General features: G+C 54.2%; 6 protein-coding genes across 6 annotated transcripts; 2 read left to right on the forward strand and 4 right to left on the reverse strand.

Annotated features, from left to right (window-relative positions):
• Window positions 1–78: 78 nt before the first annotated feature.
• CTHT_0009840 (uncharacterized protein) lies at window positions 79–963 on the reverse strand (the record flags this gene model as incomplete). The annotated part of the gene is made up of 1 exon (XM_006691444.1): window positions 79–963. The coding sequence occupies one exon, from the start codon at window positions 961–963 to the stop codon at window positions 79–81; it is 885 nt and encodes a 294-aa protein (XP_006691507.1).
• Window positions 964–3,662: 2,699 nt separating this feature from the next.
• On the reverse strand, window positions 3,663–5,106 carry CTHT_0009850 (uncharacterized protein; the record flags this gene model as incomplete). The annotated part of the gene is made up of 3 exons (XM_006691445.1): window positions 3,663–3,979; window positions 4,039–4,508; window positions 4,580–5,106. The coding sequence occupies 3 exons, from the start codon at window positions 5,104–5,106 to the stop codon at window positions 3,663–3,665; spliced, it is 1,314 nt and encodes a 437-aa protein (XP_006691508.1).
• A 2,934-nt stretch (window positions 5,107–8,040) lies between these two features.
• On the reverse strand, window positions 8,041–9,327 carry CTHT_0009860 (uncharacterized protein; the record flags this gene model as incomplete). Its single annotated transcript, XM_006691446.1, has 1 exon — window positions 8,041–9,327. The coding sequence occupies one exon, from the start codon at window positions 9,325–9,327 to the stop codon at window positions 8,041–8,043; it is 1,287 nt and encodes a 428-aa protein (XP_006691509.1).
• Window positions 9,328–14,111: 4,784 nt separating this feature from the next.
• Window positions 14,112–15,869, reverse strand: CTHT_0009870 (uncharacterized protein; the record flags this gene model as incomplete). Its single annotated transcript, XM_006691447.1, has 2 exons — window positions 14,112–15,522; window positions 15,580–15,869. 2 exons carry the CDS (start codon window positions 15,867–15,869, stop codon window positions 14,112–14,114), a joined length of 1,701 nt encoding a protein of 566 aa, XP_006691510.1.
• A 470-nt stretch (window positions 15,870–16,339) lies between these two features.
• On the forward strand, window positions 16,340–19,369 carry CTHT_0009880 (pre-mRNA splicing factor ATP-dependent RNA helicase prp16-like protein; the record flags this gene model as incomplete). Its single annotated transcript, XM_006691448.1, has 1 exon — window positions 16,340–19,369. One exon carries the CDS (start codon window positions 16,340–16,342, stop codon window positions 19,367–19,369), a length of 3,030 nt encoding a protein of 1,009 aa, XP_006691511.1.
• Window positions 19,370–19,897: 528 nt separating this feature from the next.
• On the forward strand, window positions 19,898–21,343 carry CTHT_0009890 (uncharacterized protein; the record flags this gene model as incomplete). The annotated part of the gene is made up of 1 exon (XM_006691449.1): window positions 19,898–21,343. One exon carries the CDS (start codon window positions 19,898–19,900, stop codon window positions 21,341–21,343), a length of 1,446 nt encoding a protein of 481 aa, XP_006691512.1.
• Window positions 21,344–21,749: the final 406 nt, after the last annotated feature.

A 21,749-nucleotide genomic window follows, 5' to 3' on the forward strand; every position in this document is an offset into this window, starting at 1 on the left:
AATATACGCTCATCATCATATCACTCCTCCCAGCCTCAAAATCCCCGTTTCTTCTCCTCACCCCAACCAAACACCAAACTACTCTACTCTCCTCGCTCTTGGACCAAGTCTTTCATCAATCGCCTGATCCAACTCCCTCTCCTCTTCCTCCAGCCGCCGGATGTCCTCCTCTGTCATACCCTCTTCAATCAGATGCGCCAGCGGGGTCGACAACGCCCTCCCGGCAGGGGCAGTCGTGGCAGGAGCCGGTGCAGGAGTCGATGCCGCGGTTGTTGCCGTGCTGGGCACACTTGAGCGGGTCTCATCGGCTGTGGGCCCTGCAATGATCGATGAGGCGGTGCCCACGCTGAGGGTTCCGGGGGCAGAGACGGGGATGACAGCTGGCACGGCAACAGGGACGCTGTGGTTCGAGTATGGACTGCTGCAGGAATGCTGAGGGAAGGACTGGACAGGAGTATCGGATGGCAGAGAGGGGTGGTGAGGGAGCACCGGTGCTGGTGCCACTTGCGGTGCAGCTTCGTCGGAGTATGGAGAGTGCGCTTCGCCGTCCACACCACCGTCTTTTTCAGCCATGAGACCTCCTTTCACCTCAGTGCCCGGACTGCCAACTCTTCCCTGTTTCTGGAGGTACTTCTGACGTAAGAACCAAACAAGTGCGAAGACAAGCAGAAGACCGATCACACCGCCTGCGACCGCAATACCGATTATGGCACCCCCAGAAAGGCCACCATTTTTGTTCTCACTGTTTCCCAAGAAGTTGTTTCCTACCGGAGTGCTTGTTTCGGGTGTCCCTAAGCCATTTGGGGACTCGGTGGTGGTTGGGGGACTACCATTAGCAGTGCTTGTATTGTCTGAATGTGTGCGTTCATTCAGATAAGGCAGTGGGTCAGCATACTTCTCCTTGTTGGTGATCTCACTCAAGTTGTGGGCGAAAGTGAAGAGTCTGCTATAACTTCGCCCCATATCTCTCCGAGTATGGCTTCTCCAAACAGCCTCAAAATAAAGCGGAACATCGACAAGATTAATTTCACTCTGTGAGCACCAGGGGACGCCTCCTTCGAAGTTATTCGGATACACTAGATCGTTCTCACAGGTCAGTAAGGTCTTGGTATTAGCAGTTGTTGTGGCAGGCCCATGGAAGTAGGAAAGACGAACTTATAACATCCGGCTTGGATTTACGAGCGTTCAAATCACAAATCAGTGTATGAATGGAAACTGAGTTCAGAGAAGAATCACCGCGAGCAGAAATGGAGGCCACGGGTTCACTGCCTGGGTTCCCACTTTCACCCTGAATTTCCTTGAAAAGGAAAATCTCCGAGACCGAGGCATCGTGAGTAGTCCAGCTGAATGAATGGCTGCTTATAGCTGATACACTGAATATTGCGTAGTTTGGATCCAAATCCCCGATAAACTGTTCGTTGTTGAATATAACCCTTGTGTTTTCCCGATTTGCGGTGCAGACCACCTGGTTTGCCAGGAACAGAACTATTGTGGCAAGCCGGCCTGTACTTGACATCCTCATCTTCGTGGGCGGGCACAAAAAACCCTCCGTGACGGTAGTTCAAAGCAGCAGTTGAAGGGGTGTTCAGAATCACCAGCCCATCGCAGCGACAGCAGAACCGCGTATGTCTAGGGAAGCGTGACGTTGCAGAAGACCAAGGGGGTAATGTGCGTTGTCAAATCCTAGCCTTCCGTCCGTGAAAGGCGAGCAAGACAATGAAACCGGCGCAAAAACAAGAACAAGACCGATATTGTGTGAGCAACAGGAAAGGTGAAGAAAAGATGCAGGATGAGGAAGAGAAAGGATGGGAAGAGACAGAGACAAGGCTTTGCAGCCCTCCAGCTTCAGTCAGCACTTAGCAGCGCAACCCCCTCCTGCGCTCATCCATCTATTCATCCATTAACATCTCGCAGCCCGCCCACGCAGCCAATTCTTGGTCTTCTCCCGACTGGGCACGAGATTCAGGAATGGTTGCTTATTGCCACTCCCCTCCCAGCCCAGCCTGGTCCAATCAACCTACCCCCCGGGTCAGCAGTACCACTGCCACTGGGCTGGGCGTTCTCGCTGGGTCGGCTAGGCTGGCTGTGAAGGGCCGTCAACTATTGGATTGGCAACCATTCCCACTATTGCTTTGCTGCTACATTGAGGCTGGAGGCGCAGCTTCACCAACCAGAGACCCCTGTTCTTCAGCGTACGCCATTCCAAATGTGGCACGCAACACTTCAGAGGGGCTATCTGCTGCAGGACATTACCCACACTATTATTTACCCGCCTGGGTGCTCTGACGCTTTCACACTTGCGACAAAGAGGCAAGCTGGGCGATGGGTGAGGTGTGGGATAGTGTGTAGATATGGATTGGACCAGTAACTGATAAGCTGGATAAAGTTACGATCTCCCAGCCTCGAGTCAGTGATCAACATGGTTTGTTCTATATCACTATGGAGCACCCGAAATCTAATCAACGGCCGTGTTCGCGCTGTCAAACAATGTGCTTGCTTCTCTCTTATTAAGCAGTGCAACATGAGAGTGACTGAGCCGTGCGCGATGGCCGGGGCCGAGTCTTGAACAAACGCTGAGTTTCCCTTGAATTGCACAAAAAGTACCCATGTCAGCAGATTTCTCCGTTGTTGGTCGCATCCTCTTTACTTCTATTTCTCTTTGAAGGTAGCAAAACGTTCGCCAACTGCGAACATCTGATCGCTGCACCCGGCCCCCATTTGTCTGGCCGACTGCACATGACAAAGACTCTAACAATAGCAGCAGGTGTGCATCGGATGGTAGTGTGCAATAAAAGGCTGCGTGCCAGCGACTCCCAGGCTTTTTTTGAGTTGCTTGGCTTTTTTTTTTTTTTTGTCTCTGCTTTTGCTTTGCTTTGTTTGCGGGCCAAGCCGTAAGATGGGCAATCAAAGTCAGATTGTGAGAAGTTTATCAACTACACTACCCCCTCCCGTCAGCAAAAAAAGGCATACCATCCCCACCCCACATATAAAGTAGCAGCGGCGGCAAAGAATAAGGTATAAAGAAATACTCTCGAATATCCCGTCCGGTCTGGCAACGGTCAGATATCCCCTGTTACACTTTGCGTTGACCCGGTCGCCGCCGTACCACATGACATGCTGCTGAGCGAAACAACTAGGAAAAGAAGGTATGAGAGAAAATATTGGCCAGGCAGATGTGACCCTACAACCACGCAACCCTGCCGTTTCGTAAGCAGGAGCAACGATGCGGCTGCGACTGTCGATCCAGCAATTCTCATGTCCAATCCGACCTGGAGCTTCTCGACAAGAGCGGCTGAAAGGATCGCGGTCCATGAGGTTTCCGCGGAGCCGCGCCGGTAGAGCGAGTGGAGTAACTTGTGTCTCGTCGTGGTCAAGGGACTTTCTTGCCAAAGTCTGGTCACGTGCTTAAGCGGGTGTCTGACAGATAGTCACGTGATACGGGTATAAGAGGGCATACCTGACGGACGGATTCTCGAGAAAGCAACGGCGTTGTTAGCGTTGTGAAAGAAATGAGGCTGTTGTATGCAGGAGTAATTACAGCTGTCTAGAGAACCAAACAAAAACCCATTCTGCAACTCCCCGGGTTATCAATCCGATGATCATTACGTCCTACAAAGAGCGATACACCAACCAATCCATACTCCATATCCATATCCAGACCCTCACCTCCTCCCCAGCGGCTTCTGCGCCTGCTTCTGAGCCTGCTCCTTGAGCAATAAGTCGCGCATTGCGGCCCTTGCATTCCGACTGCCGCCAAGCTTCGGGCCACGTAGGATCGGCTCGTTGGCGGCGGCGCGGCCCTTGGCGCCCGGTTTCGCCGCGTTCTGCGCCGGCCGCCGGCGGCGGTGCCGTTGCGCCATCGCTTCCATGAACTCGCGCCGGAATTCCTCGGCGATCCGGTCGTCGGCAGCCCCTTCGTCCTCGTCGCCTGAATGAGGGCCCATGTGCGTGTCTTGGGAAGGGATGTCATACACGTCGACTGAAAAGCAAGGTCAGTTTGAAAGTGAAAGTTGATCAGGGAGAATGAGGTAAACATACGCTTATTCTCGCTCAAGAAAGCCTCCACCATCTGATCCCTCTGGATATCATCACTGCCGCGCCGGTTGCGCGGGCCCTTGCCCAAACGGGGCTTCTTGCTAAGCCCGCCACCAGTGCCAGCGCTGCCACTACCGCTTCCGCTGCCGCTGCCGTCGTTCTGCATTTCGTCGTCTGCAAGGCCCTGTAATCTCCGACGCGCGCGCTCCGTCATCTCAATGTTGCGCGCCCGCGCCTCGTCTCCCAGGTCGATCTCGAAGAGCTTTCCATGCAGCACGCGCTGCGCGTCGCCTTGTCCAGATGCCGGGTCGGCGGCCTGTAGGAGTTGACTACCGCCTAGTAGACTACTTCTAGTAGCCCTTTCTTGTTGTTGTTGTTGTTGTTCCTGTTCCTGCTCCTGCTGCTGCTGTCGCGCCGAAGCCTCGGCAGCCAGCCGCTTTCGTTTAGCCAACTCGGATTCTACGTATTCCTCCCTTGCTTGATCAGTAGCTGCTCCAAAGCGACGCTCTCCCGATTGCTCTCTCTATGAGGGGATCGCACTCACATATGCCTGTTGACCAAGTCTCCCACGAACCCCGTCTGCGGCGCAAACCGCTTCGTTATCCCGCCGATGAGCTGCTCGACCTCGGATCCTGCTAGACCAGCAGCGGCGCGCACTACCAGCCCCTTTCCATCCATGTTGTTTTGCTCCTCCCCGGTTGCAGAAGGCTTCTCATCTGTCGCGCGGAAGCCCACGCCAGCGAGCTTGTGTTTCCGTGCATTGCGCAGCTTTAACAGCTCTGTCACGGAGAGCCCATCCTCTTCATCTTCTTCGCTGCTCTTTTTGTCTTGAGCTGTGCTGGTTGCTGCAGCCGGCACATCGCTTGTGCTTTCAATCCCGCTAGCAGCAGGAGCTGAGGTCGCAGCTGGAGAGGCTTCTTCCTTCGTAAGTTCGCTGGCGTTGGCTGTAGCGAATGATGATTCCAAGTTTTCAACAGTAGTCGCAGTGTGTTGGCGATATGGCTTTGCCTTCTTTTTCGTACGAAATACTACTTGCGGGGCTGGGTTTGATTCGGAGTCGGCGGTTGCCATGGCGGTTGGTTTGGCTTGTTGGCTTTCAAAGGCAAAAGCGCTGACGAGAACTCGATTGGCGGTTGAACTTGGGCAGGCCAAGAAGGTACCAGGCCCACTTGAGGCGAGCGTGCATGTTAACCCTAACCCTGGTGCAGAAGTGACATCATGTAACTTGGAAGGACGCTTTTCGCCTCCCTAAGACCATAAACACTCATGTGAAACTGTTTAACTTTCCATGAAATCTTGATTATGACAGCACTATAAAGGAAATGTTGTTTTCTCTTTTCAAAGTGGCCTTTTTCACACCAACTGCCTCTACTTTCTAGTATTGACAGGATCTGACACACAACCGGAGATGAAACCTCTTCTGAAGAGCAAGTGATTGGTTATCCGTGGAACAGACAATAGTTTTAATACGTTTGAGATAGAATAAGAACAAATTACAAAAGGAGTGGCTTACAATATTGATGGTTAAAGTCAGTTTGGGAAATGACCACTGGCAGACACTCCTCCCTCACCTCCCCTTTTCCATGTTTTGGTAGACAAGCTATTATTGGCTATCGCTTTTATATAAGGCCCCTTTCTGACTACAATATGTTACATACGACCATACCCAGTGGAAAATTCGGGATCCCGTCCGCTCTCCCATAGACAAGCCACTGAGGGCCGGGCTAGTACTCAGGTCGGAGGCGACTGGGGAATCCCCAGTGTTGTATGTTTTTGGCAATTTTTTGCTACTTTTTAGTTCCACACACCTATTATCTCTCACAATGAATCAGCATCTGAGCCTATAACTCAAGGAAAAATCCAAGACCAAGACCAAGGGCAACCTGAGTCAGCTCTAGCCGGTTTCTGAACTCCCCCGGTAGCTACTACCCCACCAATGGCCAGCCAGCCCGACAGGTCTGTGGACCAACTAACATGAGATTCGATCTTCGGTCTCCGGCTGATGGGATCTTGGCCGCTCGACGGGCCCGCTAATTAGTCGAAGGTCACTGTTTCAACCTCGGCCCGGCTCCGTTGGCCATCAGCTGCCTGTTCCTGAAGTTTTTAGTTGGACTTCCATGGCTTGATCTAAAGTCTTTCAAGTGGCATCGGACCTGCTGACGTCATATTTGTTAGATTCAGTTCATCTAATTAGTCTCATTGATGGACAACAAGAGGGAGCCGTACTTGATGCTGGCAGAGAGGCCAACTGCCCTCCATTAGTTACAAATGGCTGACAATAACCAACCCTGTTGGACTTGTGGAAATTGAAGCAACCTGTTCATCGTGATGCTGCTTTAGAATTCTGAGAATGGAAGTTGCCCTTTCTTAGGGGCCACTCATGATAATAAGATTGCTAAGGATCAGCTCATCTGTGGAACATGTACCCCAGCAGTTTTGGTTAGACGGGGATCTCTAGAGTTTGACCCGATTTCGGATGAAATAGACAAGCCAAAATTGATAGATGGAATATCGCTTAAGCTTGTCCATCGCGGTATTTCTATGTCATAGTTCATTCAAAATTGGTAAAACGTCGTCCATTCAGGAACTACCTTATACTTACGAAGCCACAGGGGACACACCGGCCGTTGCCGTGTCTTGACATCTCTCCCTTTTGCTCTTCTCACAGTTTTTCTGAACGTCAGTACAATCACAGTCTTGCTGCTTCCCCGCAGCTGCACAACACATGCACAACACCAGGCTAATGAACATCCCAACGTTGTACCCCATCCGGAACCAGTCCCGCTGCTCCTAGCTTATATATGTGTGCATTATCCCTAATATAGCAGAATCTAGACGATGAGTACTATCTAAAAGGCTTCTTAGGTACCTGCCCACCAATATATCTCTGCAAGATGAGTGTAACCTGCGTATGATGCAGTACATGATTCCAGTTCCTTGATGCTGTATGCAGATGAGATTAATGGTATTAGAGAATCGACGTGATCTAGGTAGACAGTTAGGACAACGAACTCTTAAATCTAGCTAAAACGGACATACCTAGAAACCAACGACTTACCAGAACCCAAGTTTTGAGCCTGCACGACTGTTTGTCCTTTTGTGGCCTGTTGATGCAGCCCAGTTACCATCCCTCTGTGACAGGTGATACCAGCAAGACCGCTATCTCGACGGCCGTAGATACATCGAGGAAAGCTTACACGAAAGGAACGTAGACAGTGATCATCTTGAATGGGAAAGTCTACAGGTGAATCACCATATCCGGTTGACTCGCATTCTTTGGTAAGACATCTAGCCAGGGAGGTAGGTATGCAGACACCAGGAACCCACACTCACAAAGCCGAAGAATAAAGATCCGCGGCAAGGTAGGTAGGCATTGTGTTTTTTTTTTTTTTTTTCAAAAGCAACCAACCATCCTTCATCATCAATCGTCAACTCCCATATGCATCCTACAGCTACATAAAAGTAGTTCTTGACCCGCAAGGCAGACAATCTCAGCCTACATTGTACACCACATCCCACATATAATATCCAACCCATCCGATATTCTTTTTTGTTTCTCGCATTCACACAAGCCTGCCTCCAGCAACACAATGAAACGTAATGAAACAAGAAATCCCAAAAACCTCTGTGTTCCTTCAATTTGTTGGTATCCTTTCTTATCATGACTCCACCGCTTGGATGCTGTCTTTCACCAAACCAAGACCAAACTCCTACCTTCGCACTTTGTCTGCCTTCCTTTCTTCCTAGCCTTTCCCCCCCCCTTTTTTTTTCTTGTCTCAGAGTATCTGGGTATTTAAACAAATGACGGTGAGATGGGGGTATGTCAATCACCGTGTCTAAGAAAACTTCATCCTCCCCATCGTGAATAGAGGGAGTCGTCGCTCAGCCTGCTAGAGGACAAACTTGAATCAACCCAAACCCAATGCCAAAACATATAAGAAATTATATACAAGTGAAATTATAGCCCCTAGAGTTTCTCACCACTTAATACCTTCCCCAGCAGTCTTAAATCCAAGTTTCCCCGCCTGCCGCAATCGGCAATGGCACATGATGCACCGGCTGCGGGGGGCTATGCGCACCTCCCCTGCTTGCTAACGGCGGTGTCGGCAGTGCTGTCGCTGGCGGCGGAGATATCAACGGCGGTAACATAGCCGCAGCTCCCGATGAAACACTTCCCAAAAAGAAACTGGCAAACAACCCTCTTACATCACTCAGATACTCCTCCGGCGCACACTTTCTCAGCCCCTTTGCCTTCATAGCCTGCTCATCTGCCTCCACAGACACTACTCCATGACTGTGTGATGTCGAGCTGCTGGTGGTGATAGCCGAAACCTTCACGACCTGCTCCTTAACCCCATACTCCTCCGCAATCTCCGTCACCTGCGCCAGTTCCTTGCCAAAGGGGTGACTGCTCAGGCTGCCGGTCGTCGTGTTGGAAGAGTCCTTTCTATGCTGGTACCTATGCCGTTCACCACGGTTCTCTTCTTCTTGTTGTTGTTGTTGCTGCTGCTGCTGCTGAGGAAACGTAGGCTGGTGTCTGGCTGTCGGTGATGAGAGGGTCGAGGAAGCGGCTGAAAATGATGGGGCATGCGACGGCGGCGTAGGTGGCGTAAGCGGCGATGATGCTGTGCTCGCTGTGGTAGCACCAGAGAACTTGACGTGATGATGCGCAACGATACCGGAATTATGCGATGTCGCGCTGGTGCTGGTACTCGCTGAGCTGGACCGCGAGTAGGAGAAGCTCGTCTTGGTTGACGCTGTGCGCTGCGACTGTTGCGACATACCCGAGGTTGAGCGTTGTCGTTCGAGTGTCGTACCGCCATTGCTGAGGCCAGAATAGGGCTTCGTCGTGTGGGATGGAGAACGACGCGGAATGGCAGGTGGGGTAGGGGCAGATTTGGCTGTGGCTTCGGGGGATTGTGCAGAGAGAGTGAAGTATGATGAGAGGTGATTGGGGACTGCTGATTGCTGTGGTTGTGACTGCTTAGAGGACTTAGGAGACGAGTCGATATCGGGACTGGTAGGGGGAGTTGAGTTTGAGGTAGCGACGCCGTCGGAGAAGTCGTCGTCCGGTCTGGGGGAAGAAGTTGTTGTTGTTGATGAGGGGGATGTCAGTGTGTGGATGTCGGGGGCGTTATACGATAGCATGTTCGTCGTATGTGTGAGAGCGATGGGGCTCGAGATCTTGTTGCGCAGTGAGGAAGCGCCCCTCGTGGAGTTGCTGCGCTCCACGCCGGCGCTCTCCAGACTCTGCTTGACCCTACGGGTCGTGAATGCCCTTGCGATGGACATGCTCGCGGCTGAGCTGTCAAGCAAACGAAAAGAGAGATAAATTATGGCTGAAAGAAGGTCTCAGAACCTGCGCCCTCACAGCTGAATGACGAGGGGGCAGGATGACGGCCGTTTTTCACAACTTCGTGCGAATGCTGATCAGGAGGTGAGGGTATATGGTGAAGATTGATGATAGAGCTCAACGATCAGAGTGTAGAATTACCGTAGGAACAAAGAGGAGGGGCTGTCCAGCGCGAGCAGTGATAGCTGGCCTGTACACCGGGACGATGTAACCGGCGTGACGGCGAACGGAGTCGTGTGATGCAAGGCCAGTCACTCAGTGTGACGTTGCGCCAATGGGCTTGTGGCCTAGTTTTTCTTGATAAGGAGGGTTTCTCAGCACTCTTTGACGTTGCCCAGGCAATCACAATGTGAGCTCGGCAAAGCAGAGGCTGTGGATGGCGATGGCGTTCCCAGGAGTACAGGGCTTGGAAGTCAGGAGGGGGAAGCAGTACCCAGTATCAGTTCCAGCGTGAGTGGGAGGGACCATGTGACAGAAGCGAGAATCCAGCTGCCGGTAGAAAGACCTCGTCGCTATAAATGCAACGCCAAGTCAAAGACGCGGAGGATGGAGCCGGAAGGTAGAAGAGAAACTGGAAGGTTGTGGGTAAGTAATGCAGTGATGCAGAGCTGCAGTGAGATGCGAGAACGGAACGCCAAGTAAGGCTTCAGCACAAAGAAAGGCCACACAAGGACGGTCGATGAACTCAAAGAAAGAAAAAAAAAGCAGAAAAGCTGTCGAGCAGTGGATCCAGTCCGATGGGATGGAACGAGGTACGAGGCCAACAACGGTCTAAGCCCGTTGGAGGTCAAAGGTCGAAAGGAAAGGTCGTCTGATGAAGAGAGAATGTGAGCCAAAGGAGGATCTGGTGTCCGCGCCCACGACCTGAGGTCTAATGTGTGTACGTGTGTGTGTGTGTGTGTGTGTGTGTGTGTGTGTGCGTCTCGGTGATTGAAAGGGGGGCGCTTGAGTGAGACCGCGAGCAGCTTGTGTGACTCCTCAGTGCCGAGAACCTGGGACGGAAGCTCGTTGAGATCAAAACCAGATGGAAATTCGAACCAAGGCCATCAAGGCAAGGCAAATGAATGGAGACTGCCAGCTACACTAGAGCTTAAGGAATGGAGAGCTCGAGGGCGGGCATAAAGAAAGGAGAGAATGTCGTTTGGCTAGGGGAAAACCCGGGAGATGGGAAAGGAAAGTGCGTAACAATCGCATCGTAGAAAACAGGGGATTAGACGGCTACACACTAGGTCGACCAGCATTCTTCTGGGCATCTGGCTGGATTGGGCCCGGAGGAGGGCATCCATGGACCGTGGATGGATGGCATGAACCACAAAGGGGCACGGTGGGGGAGGGAGAGCGCCCTGTTGCATCCTGGATCATGACAGGCCCCATGTTCCCTCCGCGACCTGATGTCGTTTACTAAGTACATATTGTATCGTACCGTATTTTATTGCCACTGATGGTAGGTTGAAGTCCTCAGCCACTTACGTGATTTCGCTGATGGATTGGCTTCCATCTGATTGCCATATATTCATCATGATTGCTCGTCCAACAAATAATTTTTCTTGCATATGCTCGCCTGTACAAGCACACAGTAGGCATGTTACGGATTCTTCGGATTTTCAGCTCGACGCCTGCGGACAGCAGAGCCACATGTAAGACTGCAAGACGGACAGCAATTTCGAAGTTCAAAATTTGCTGGCGATATCTTTGTCTGTCCACTATAGCCTAATGGTGTGGTGCCCAGGTTCCCGGTGATTGCAGGGCAGACCGGGCCGTTTCGACAAGGCGTCCGTCTTCTCCATCGAAGCCCTGCACCCCTGCTTCCCCCACCAGTGGACCTTGCTCGCTTTAGTGCCGGCCCGCTGGTTGGCCCCTCCTAGTGGGGCTTGCTCGTTCTAGCTGCTACACCTTGAGCCAATGAGAGAGCCCCGATTGCGGCGCACCGGCTTGGCCTGTGAAAAGAAGTGTAACCTCATCCCTTTTCGCTTTCCTCTTCATCGTCCGTTAAAGTGACAGTCGTAACGCTGTTACAGATGAAATGCTTTTTCGAGATGCAGCTTTATCGTCATCCACTACACTGGAATTTTGGAGGAAAAACCCCAAAGGCTCCAACACGAGCACTGCTCCAGCTTGCGAGACACCACCACGCGATTCATTCTATCTGCATCGGGCATCTGCCGAGATGGCGTGCCTGACGGTAGGGCCTGATCAATTTATCTCGATATAATCCAGCCCATCCAGGCTGCTCGGTCTGCAGGTACGGGGATGTGCCTGACAGGAAAATACAAAAATACCGCGGGTTTGGCGTGATGCAAATCACTCTGCTGTCGCCTTCGCCGAAGCCCATTGGCTCAGTCCCCTCCAGAAGCCACGACAAACTGGGGCTCCTCGCATGAGCGGCGCAGCGTACCTGCATTGGTTTATTTTATTTTTTTTTGGCTCTCTCTACGTGTTTAGGTGCAAACTGGTCCACGTTTGCTGTGATGAAAAGGCAATCGAGGCAAACTGCAGGATTGCAGGATTTCTTCTCAGCTAGAGATGGGCCTTTCTGGCCGCTCTTAACCTGCACAGGCCGTAGCAGGACTTCGAGAAGTCTCCGCTCGTCGATCACCCCCGCGGCACATATCCCGAGTGTTTCGCAGCCCTGCTGCGGCTGGGAAGCTAGGATAAGTGGACGCGCGGCGTGCACATCATACCAGTTTACCAGGATGGCAGGTGAAGTAAAGACTGAACTGGTGAGGGAAAAGCAGTGCTCGGGCCATCATGCTCTAGTTGGTGATGCCCGTCCTGAAACCATGAAGCAAGACCCCAACCGACACCAGCTTGTCTAGCAGGCCGTTGGGAGACTGGAAGGCCGCTGATTGGCTACGTGTTTCCAGCCGGTCCAACCCTGGGCAATAGGCATGTTGGTCCATCTGGAAATCTGAAACCGACGAGCGAGCCACCAGGAGGCTCTTGTCCGTCTAAATTGCCATCTTGGACTGTGTTCGGCGTTGTTGCTGAGAAGCTGGCGCGCGGTTGGAGTGACACCAGTCGCGGGACGTGGATGACGATGGCGATGTGAATCAGGATACACTAGTGTTCGGAGCGGCAGAAGGAAAGCTCTTTTCAGCTTATCGGAACTTCTTGCAACAACACTCTCAACAAAAACACTCTTGAGACAGGAAAGTAAAAAAAAAGAAAAAAAAAGAAAAAAAGAAAAAAGCCCAGACAGACGACGGCCATCCAGCCAGTGAGGTGAAGAAAGCCAAGGCCAATGCAACAGTCCCCTTTCCACGGCGGCTAACTCGATGAGGAGATTCTGCGACAAGGGGGAACCCTCCGCTCGAACGGCTTTGCGTGCCGCAACATACACACACATCAGCACAGATGATGCGGGGGACGAACGGCATTCCGTATAGGCGAGCGTGGAGAGGGAAAACTACCAAGAGAGAAAAGCTCCGGAAGAACGTCGCCGAGAAGACAAGTTCAGCTAAGAACCTGCAGTACCGGTAGGGCTTGTTGAGCACACGTCAGAGAGTGATGACTGTCCAGTTGGAACCAAGATCCAGCTTCTTCGGAGCTGTCACCACCAGGTCTGATCTTTTCTGGATCGGCTCGATCGTCCTTCCGTGGGCTTGGAGCTGGGGTTGCCGATCCCGTGCCCGTAGTCCATGCAACAATGAGGCGAGGCGATCGATGGTTTTTTTTTTGTTTGTTTGTAGAAGGAAGGCAGATGGAAGCCTCTTGCACATGTTCTACATATCGCAGCGGGATTTTCACGACATCTCCGCTCTCGGCTCTCGTCAGCTAGCTTCCGACTTCCTACCATACCATACCATACCATACCTTATCATACGGATGTGCCTAGTACATAGAAGCTCTACACCGCACATGTAGAGCTGGAGGTCTTTGACATTGTGTGTTGTGTCCACTGAGATCATACAATTAGTCTGTGCTGTTCAAAGACTCGGGTGAACGGCTTCGGCGTCGGCGTCGGCGTCGGCGTCGCCAGCCCATCCATCTGCAGGTTGTCTTGTTGTCAGGTGGTTCTAGAAAGCCACTGTGCTTCCTTCGGACCACCACCTTCACGCTTCTGCATTCACTTGCGCTAGCACCTACACTACACAGCAGAAGAGCACAGCTCGGCCCCGCAGCCCTCGATGGCCCGGGCCTCGGGAGATTGGTGGCCATACCTCGCTCACGTGAAGGATTTTTTGTGTCCAAGTATTTCCTGGACTTCGGTGAGTTCAGATTGGCACCAGTTGACGCGTCAAAGCAAGCGCGTAAAGACGGCAACGGTAAACATGGCACATTGTAAGCCGAACGGTACTGGACCTCCGTCCCGCCTAGAGTGGGTAGGTACCTAGACGACAGTGGAGGGGTTCGGAGGGGAGGAGAGGAGAGGGGAGGGGCTTTGACATCATACCATCCAATTTTGGAAACGGCAGAAGCAGAGACGTAGAAGCATTGTCTCTGCCGCAGGGCTTCGTCATCAAGCTGAGACGGCGCCGTTTAACGAGTGATACGCAAGCTGCTGGATCGAGTTCTCAAAAATACGCATTGATACATATGCTGTTTACCTACACACGATCAAGATTTTTGTCAACAAGCTCGGAACAGATTTGGAACCCACCAACGCCAGATTTATATACGACCGGGTAAAGCAAATATGGAGTACGAAAATGACGTAAGGTAGTCAATCAAGCAGCCGAGAACAGAGCAACAGAGACTCTACACAGCACCCGAGGTATCACACTCAATCCTCATCCATCGCATCCCCCGACCTCGCCCCCTCTTCATCCTCGCTACTGTCACTCCCCTCCACACCATCCTCCCCTTCATCGCTGCTCTCCTCCTCGTCCTCATCCTCCGCCAGCCCCACCAGCCTATCCTCCTCTTTGCCCTCCACCGAAGGTAAATCAGCCTGGCGGTGGGCAAACGCCTTCCGAACACCGGCATTCGTGCTGGTGTCCCAGATGGTGACCACACCCTTGGAACCGGCAACAGCCAACCTGAACGCAACCTCCTTGTCAGGAGCGAAGGTCGTCGAAAACACCTTGCCAACCCCAAAATCACGGGAAACAACAAGAGACGGGCCATTATCGGGCGTTATATTCCAGATCTTGACCGTCCGGTCCGTCGAGCCCGTCGCCATGAAGCCGGGGATGATGGGGTTCAGGTCGAAGCACGACACGGACTCGTCATGCGCCTGCAGCTTCCAAACCGTCTTGCTCGCAGCCGGGTCCCGCCCGATTGTGCGCGCGTCGAAGTGGTGGATGATGCCGCGCTCTGTCGAAACGTAAAAGAAGTTCGGGTCGTGCGGGTCCCACCGGACGGTTTCCACGTCCGACTCGACGCCGACGCGGAGCGGCTGCTCGCCCGGAGCGCGCATGTCGGCTACGGCCGCCGTCCGATCGTAGCTGCCGCTGAGGAGGACGGTTGATTCGACTTGGTGCCAGGCGATCGAGCAGACTTTATCGGTGTGGTAGGTGTAGGATTTGGCGCATTTGGTTGTGTGCAGGTCCCAGAGTTTGATGGTCTTGTCGGCAGAGGCGGAAGCGAGGAGGTTGCGATGCTTGCGATTCGCGGCAAGGGACAGGACTGCGTCGACATGGTACTCATCGTTGGCCTTTTTGGACTTCTTCTTCTTTTTCTTCTTCTTGCCCTCGGCCTCTACATCGCCTCCCGCACCCAGGATGGCGTTCGGGTACATGCAGTCGATGGTGTCCAAGTCCCAGATCTCTATGTCGGGGTCCATGGTGCCGATCGCCACGAAGTTGCCCACGCCGTTCTTGTCGACACCCTCCTTGTTGACCGGGATGTCGAGCCACTCCAGGCACAGCGGGATGGCCGGCAGCATGATGTCGTGGTGAACATACATGTTGTCGGCCTCGTCCTCGTAGACGTAGACTTCAAGGTGCGCGAGCTCGTCCTCGACCTTGGCCGCCAGCAGCAGGTTGTCGGTGGCCAGGATCTGCAAATCCTCGCGCTCTTCTTCCATCTCGGGGTCGTCCTTCAGCGTGATGTACGGGTCGTCGTCGTTAGACTCGTAGTAGGCGAGCGACTTGATGTTTCCGAACATGGCTAGCGGCTGGCCCTCCCCATCTTCGTCTGAGTCGTCGTAGTGCTCAAAGTCGTACTCCTTGAGCTCCTCATCGATGGCGATTCTAGTGTGCTGTTAGCATTGATATCTCTGAACACATGTAAAACCTATTTGCACTAACTCTTCTGCCGTCTTTGTTTTCTTCTCCTTCTTTTTCTTGGAGCCAGCACCACCATCAACCCCAGCTCCAGCGCCGTTCTCCTTAGCGCTCTCCTCGGCGTCGTCCTCCATGCGGTCGCCCTCAGCAGCCTCAGCGGCCTCGGCCTCCTCGAGGTCCTCCTTCGCGCCCTCGAGCTTCAGCTTGGCCAGGTTCGCGATGCGCTGGAACTCGGCCTCGTCGAATTTGGACTTGGTCGGGAAGGGTGCCGCAAACCCGCGCGGCACCCAGGCCGTTGTCGTGATCATGGACATTTTGGCTGCGACTTAGATCCTGAGGAAGTAATACTAAAAAAGAAAAAAATAATAAGGAGCAGGAGCAGCAACAGACCGACCGGGGCTCTTCAGCGTTGGCGTCAACGAGCGGTCGGCAGTCGCAAAAATCGAAGATTTCAATTCCATTTCGTCCCGTCAACTTTTTAGTGGGGCTGTCTAGCGGGGTGTATCTTATCTTATCGTAATTCTTGGCTAAGGCTTGGCGGTGGGACCCGGAGCCATCAAGGTCTTGGCTTGTGACGAGTTGCGCTGCTGCTTCGCTGTTTCGTTGTCCCGACTTTTTTTTTGTTGACTTCTGACAGCCGACGCCAAGTAATCGGTCGCGGCTTATCAGAATTCTCCATCGATGTCGACTGGTTCGGCATGCAGACTGATGCCAGTGTAAAGATCAACCTTTTTTTTCCCCCACAGAAACAGCTCGAACTTGAAAACACAAGCTTGCCGTCGACATGGGCCGCGATTACGACGACGACCGCAGCAAGAAGCGGCGGAAGCTCGATTTCAATCCCCTTCGCTCTGACGACCGCTTTGGTGACATTCCCGCGCGCTCCCACAGCAACAGGAATAATGGCTCGCTCCAATCTCGCAGCTCAACCCCCCGAGGTTCCCGACTCGAGGGCGCCAGGACGCCACACCATCGCGGCGATGACGGTCCGGAATTAAGCCCCGGCTTCGACGCGGATGCGGAAAACGCCCTCGACCGGGACTGGTACGGCGGCGATGACGACCTCGGCGGGCACACCTTCGGCGACGAGACGCACAATCCGTTCGGCGACGACAGCTACTGGGCGGCGCAGGAGCGTGAGGCGGCGCTGGCCGAGAAGAAGATGAACATGCTGTCGCGGGGCATGATGAACGCGCGCCAGCTGCAGAAGCAGAAGGATGTGGATGCGTGGGAGACGAATCGGATGCTGACGTCTGGTGTGGCCCAGCGCCGGGAGGTTGGGTATGATTTTGAGGAGGACCAGGAAGGTACGCGCGTGCATTTGCTGGTGCATGACCTGCGTCCGCCGTTTCTGGATGGGAGGACCATCTTTACCAAGCAGGTTGATCCCGTGCCGGCTGTGCGCGATCCGACGAGCGACATGGCTGTGTTCAGTCGGAAGGGCAGTCGTGTGGTGAGGGAGCGCCGGCAGCAGCGTGAGCGCCAGCGTCAGGCCCAGGCTGCTACCAACGTGGCCGGTACGGCGCTGGGCAACCTGATGGGCGTCAAGGAGGACGACACGGACAGCGCGGTGCCGATTGCGAGCGAAGATGCGTCCAAGGCCCAGTCGAGCAGTGGCACCAGCAAGTTCAGCGATGCCATCAAGAAGCAAGAGGGCGCCAGCAACTTCAGCCAGAGCAAGACGCTCAAGGAGCAGCGCGAGTTCCTGCCGGCTTTCGCCGTGCGCGAAGATCTGCTGCGCGTCATTCGCGATAACCAGGTGGTCATCGTGATCGGCGAGACAGGGTCGGGCAAAACGACACAGCTGACGCAGTTCCTGTATGAAGACGGCTACGGCAAGACGGGCATGATTGGGTGCACGCAGCCGCGTCGTGTAGCAGCTATGAGCGTGGCGAAGCGTGTGGCCGAGGAGATGGAGGTCAAGCTGGGTACGCTGGTCGGGTATGCCATCCGCTTCGAGGACTGCACTAGCAAGGAGACTGTCATCAAGTACATGACGGACGGCGTGCTGCTGCGCGAGTCGCTCAACGAGCCCGATCTGGACCGATACTCGTGCATCATCATGGACGAGGCTCACGAGCGTGCCCTGAACACTGACGTGCTGATGGGTCTGTTCAAAAAGATCCTTCAGCGCCGGCGGGATCTGAAGCTGATCATCACGTCGGCCACCATGAACTCAAAGCGCTTCTCAGATTTCTTTGGAGGCGCGCCCGAGTTCACGATCCCCGGACGCACGTTCCCCGTCGACATCCTCTTCCATCGCTCGCCCGTCGAGGACTACGTTGACCAGGCGGTGCAGCAAGTGCTGGCAATCCACGTCAGCAAACCCGCCGGCGACATCCTGGTCTTCATGACGGGCCAAGAGGATATTGAGGTGACGTGCGAGTTGATCCAGGAACGGCTGGCTGCGCTCAACGACCCGCCCAAGCTCAGCGTGCTGCCTATCTACAGTCAGATGCCGGCAGATCTGCAAGCCAAGATCTTTGATCGTGCCCCTCCCGGGGTGCGCAAGTGCATCGTGGCTACGAATATTGCCGAGACGAGTTTAACGGTCGATGGTATCATGTACGTGGTTGACTGCGGCTACTCCAAGCTCAAGGTGTACAACCCGCGCATGGGCATGGACACGCTGCAGATTACGCCGATTTCTCAGGCAAACGCCGCTCAGAGAGCTGGTCGTGCTGGACGCACTGGGCCAGGCCAGGCATATCGGCTGTACACGGAGAAGCAGTTCCGCGACGAGATGTACATGCAGACTATTCCCGAGATCCAGCGCACCAACCTCAGCAACACGGTGCTGCTTCTCAAGTCCCTCGGCGTCAAGGACCTGCTGGACTTCGACTTCATGGACCCCCCTCCGCAGGACACCATTACAACATCTTTGTACGATCTGTGGGCGCTTGGGGCGCTCGACAACCTGGGCGAGCTGACCGAGCTGGGCCGCAAGATGAATGCCTTCCCCATGGACCCGCCGCTGGCCAAGCTGCTCATCATGTCGGAGGAATATGGCTGCAGCGAGGAAATGGTGACCATCGTGTCGATGTTGTCGGTGCCGAACGTCTTCTACCGGCCCAAGGAACGGCAAGAGGAGTCCGATGCGGCCCGCGAGAAGTTCTTCGTGCCCGAGTCTGACCACCTGACCTACCTGCACGTCTACACGCAATGGAAGGCGAACGGCTACAGCGACGCGTGGTGTGCGCGACACTTCCTGCACTCCAAATCGCTCCGTCGTGCGCGCGAGGTCCGCGACCAGCTACTGGACATCATGAAGATGCAGCACATGCGCATGGTGAGCTGCGGCACGGACTGGGACATCATCCGCAAGTGCATCTGCTCCGGCTACTACCACCAGGCGGCCAAGGTGAAGGGCATCGGCGAGTACATCAACCTGCGGACGTCTGTCACCGTGCAGCTGCACCCGACCAGCGCCCTGTACGGGCTCGGCTTCTTGCCCGACTATGTCGTCTACCACGAGCTGATCTTGACGTCGAAGGAGTACATGTCGACGGTGACGGCCGTGGATCCGCACTGGTTGGCTGAGTTGGGCGGCGTGTTTTACTCGATCAAAGAGAAGGGGTACTCGGTGAGGGAGAAGAGGATCACGGAGACAGAGTTTAGTCGGCGCATGGAGATTGAGGCGCAGATGGCCGAGGACAGGAAGCGGGCTGAGGAGAAGAAGAGACAGGAGGAGGAGGAAGAAGAAGAAGGTTTGCAGCTCTCACGCAAGGGGAAGAAGAAGGCTGGCGAAAAGAAGGTTGTCAGGGTTGGTGCTGTGGTTAAGCCGGTGAGAAAGAGAGGAGGGATCGGTTTTTAGAAGGAGAGGGAGATGGGCGTAGTAATCTTCTTGGGCACGTATATATAGCTGTCGTATACATAATGGACGTGTTGTTTTCTTTTTTCCGTTTTTGGTCATGGCAACCTGCCTGCCCTATCATGATGGTCGTCGTCATGGAAGCATGTGAACCATCCCGTGCTCGAGTCAGCGTCCCGGAACCGATCAGCGACGGTCTGGAACGGGCCGATAGGGGCTGGACCAGTCGGAGGGTCGCATATCAGCCCCCCGGCCCGCGGTTTGTTGCTCAGACTTGAGTTTTGAGTTTCTTTCAAAGTTCAGTTGCCAAGGCGGAGCCGATAGCGGGTACTCGGCCAACATCGGCTATCATTTTATCGTGGACGGGGATCCGATCAGTCACCTTGCGCCCAGCACGAGTCCACCTCCCTTGGTCCCTTAGTCCCATTCTTTTCCTCGTCCTTTCTTGTTGACATTTGCAAATTTTCGATATTAGGTGTTTCGTTTCTAAACACCATAATTAAAATAGGTAGTAATCTGGAAGCGGTCGCCATGCAGCGCTCTAGGTCAATTGCCGTTGCCAGCGCCCTCCGGGGCGTCTGCCGCAGCCAGACTCAGACTTGGACTCGCAATGCCGCCGTCCGGCGCTTTATCTCGACTGTAGTTGCTGCCCCGGTGGTGCAGCAACCGAAGAGTAGCTTCTCTGCGTCCGTCGTTCGCCAGCAGGCTGTTCGCCCAACGCAGATTCGGACTCAAGCTCGTCGCAGCTATGCCTCCTCTTCCTCAAACGCGCCCCTCCAAAAAACCGCCCTCTACGATCTGCACCTCCGGTATGGCGCGAAGATGGTCCCCTTCGGCGGCTTCCACATGCCTGTGCAGTATTCCTCCCTCTCCGTCATCCAGTCGCATCTCTTCACGCGCTCGCATGCTTCCCTCTTCGACGTCGGCCACATGGTGCAGCGCCTGTTCTCCGGGCCCGGTGCCGCCCAGTTCCTCGAGCGCATCACCCCTAGCGCTGCGTCGGCTCTGGGAGAGCACAGGAGTACCCTGAGCTGCATCATGCATGCCGATGGGTCGGGCGGCATCGTGGACGATACCATTGTGACCAAACTGACGGCAGACAAGTTCTATGTTGTAACGAACGCCGCGTGCCGCGACAAGGACAACGAGTACCTCCGGAAGGAGATGGCCAAGTGGAACGCCGAGCCGGGCCATGAGAGCTTGCAGGTGAAGGAGGAACAGCTCTCCGAGAGCGGCCTGATCGCCCTCCAGGGCCCTGAGGCTGCCCCGATCCTGTCCCTCCTCCTCCCCAAGGACTTCAACCTCCGCGGTCTTCTCTTCGGCCACTCTGCCTACACGCCCCTCATGCTCCCCGGCAGCAACACCCAGACCTCTCCCGTGCTGATCTCCCGCGGCGGCTACACTGGCGAAGACGGCTTCGAGATTTCCATCCCCTCACCCGCCGAGACCGTCACCATCACCGAGGCCATCCTGTCGGCCGGCGGCCCCGAGAAGGTCCAACTTGCCGGCCTGGGTGCCCGTGACTCGCTTCGTCTGGAAGCCGGCATGTGCCTGTACGGCCACGACCTGGATGATACCACGACCCCCGTGGAGGGTGCGCTGAGCTGGATCATCCCCAAGGAGAGGAGGGGCCCCGATGCGGGGTACTATGGTGCTGAGAAGATTGCTAAACAGCTCGTTCCCAAGGCCAAGGGCGGCGAGGGTGTCGAGAGGAGGAGGGTTGGCTTGATTGTCGAGGGCGCCCCCGCAAGAGAAGGGTATCCGATTGTTACTGCGGAGGGAGAGAAGGTTGGTGTTGTGACCAGCGGGTGCCCCAGCCCAAGTCTGGGCAAGAACATTGCCATGGGGTATATCAAGGAGGGGCTGCATAAGGTTGGCACTGAGGTGCAGGTCGTCGTACGGGGGAAACCGAAGAAGGCTGTTGTGAGTAAGATGCCGTTCGTGCCAAACAAGTACTGGAGGGGAGAGTCCGCTTAAGGACGAGTAAATGGGTGACTTGAAAAAGAAGTGACACAAAGAGGAGATAAAAGGGTGGACGGATGGATGGTCTTCAACACCGTAGCGTCATGGCGTCGGGTTTTCAATCATGATGGTACCGTTAGAATTGCAATTATGTGCTATGTGATATCAGGAACCTTGGGGTTTCAACAAGGGTTTATATTAGAGGGAGCTTCAACAGGGGATTTAAGTATCGAAATTAGAGACTAGCTTGTTTTTGTTGAAAGAGAAAAAAAGGAATCCTTTATAATTTTTTTGTTTATTTACATCTCTGTTGTATCCCATCGCACCCGGATTGCCCATCGTTTCCTTTCTTTAGGAACATCCATTTTCTTTGCGACGCCCCTGATGAACTCCAATGCCATGCCAGTTGATGAGGTATCTA

The sequence above is a fragment of the Thermochaetoides thermophila genome, assembly GCF_000221225.1.
Source record: "Thermochaetoides thermophila DSM 1495 unplaced genomic scaffold scf7180000011812, whole genome shotgun sequence".
Lineage (NCBI taxonomy): Eukaryota > Fungi > Ascomycota > Sordariomycetes > Sordariales > Chaetomiaceae > Thermochaetoides > Thermochaetoides thermophila.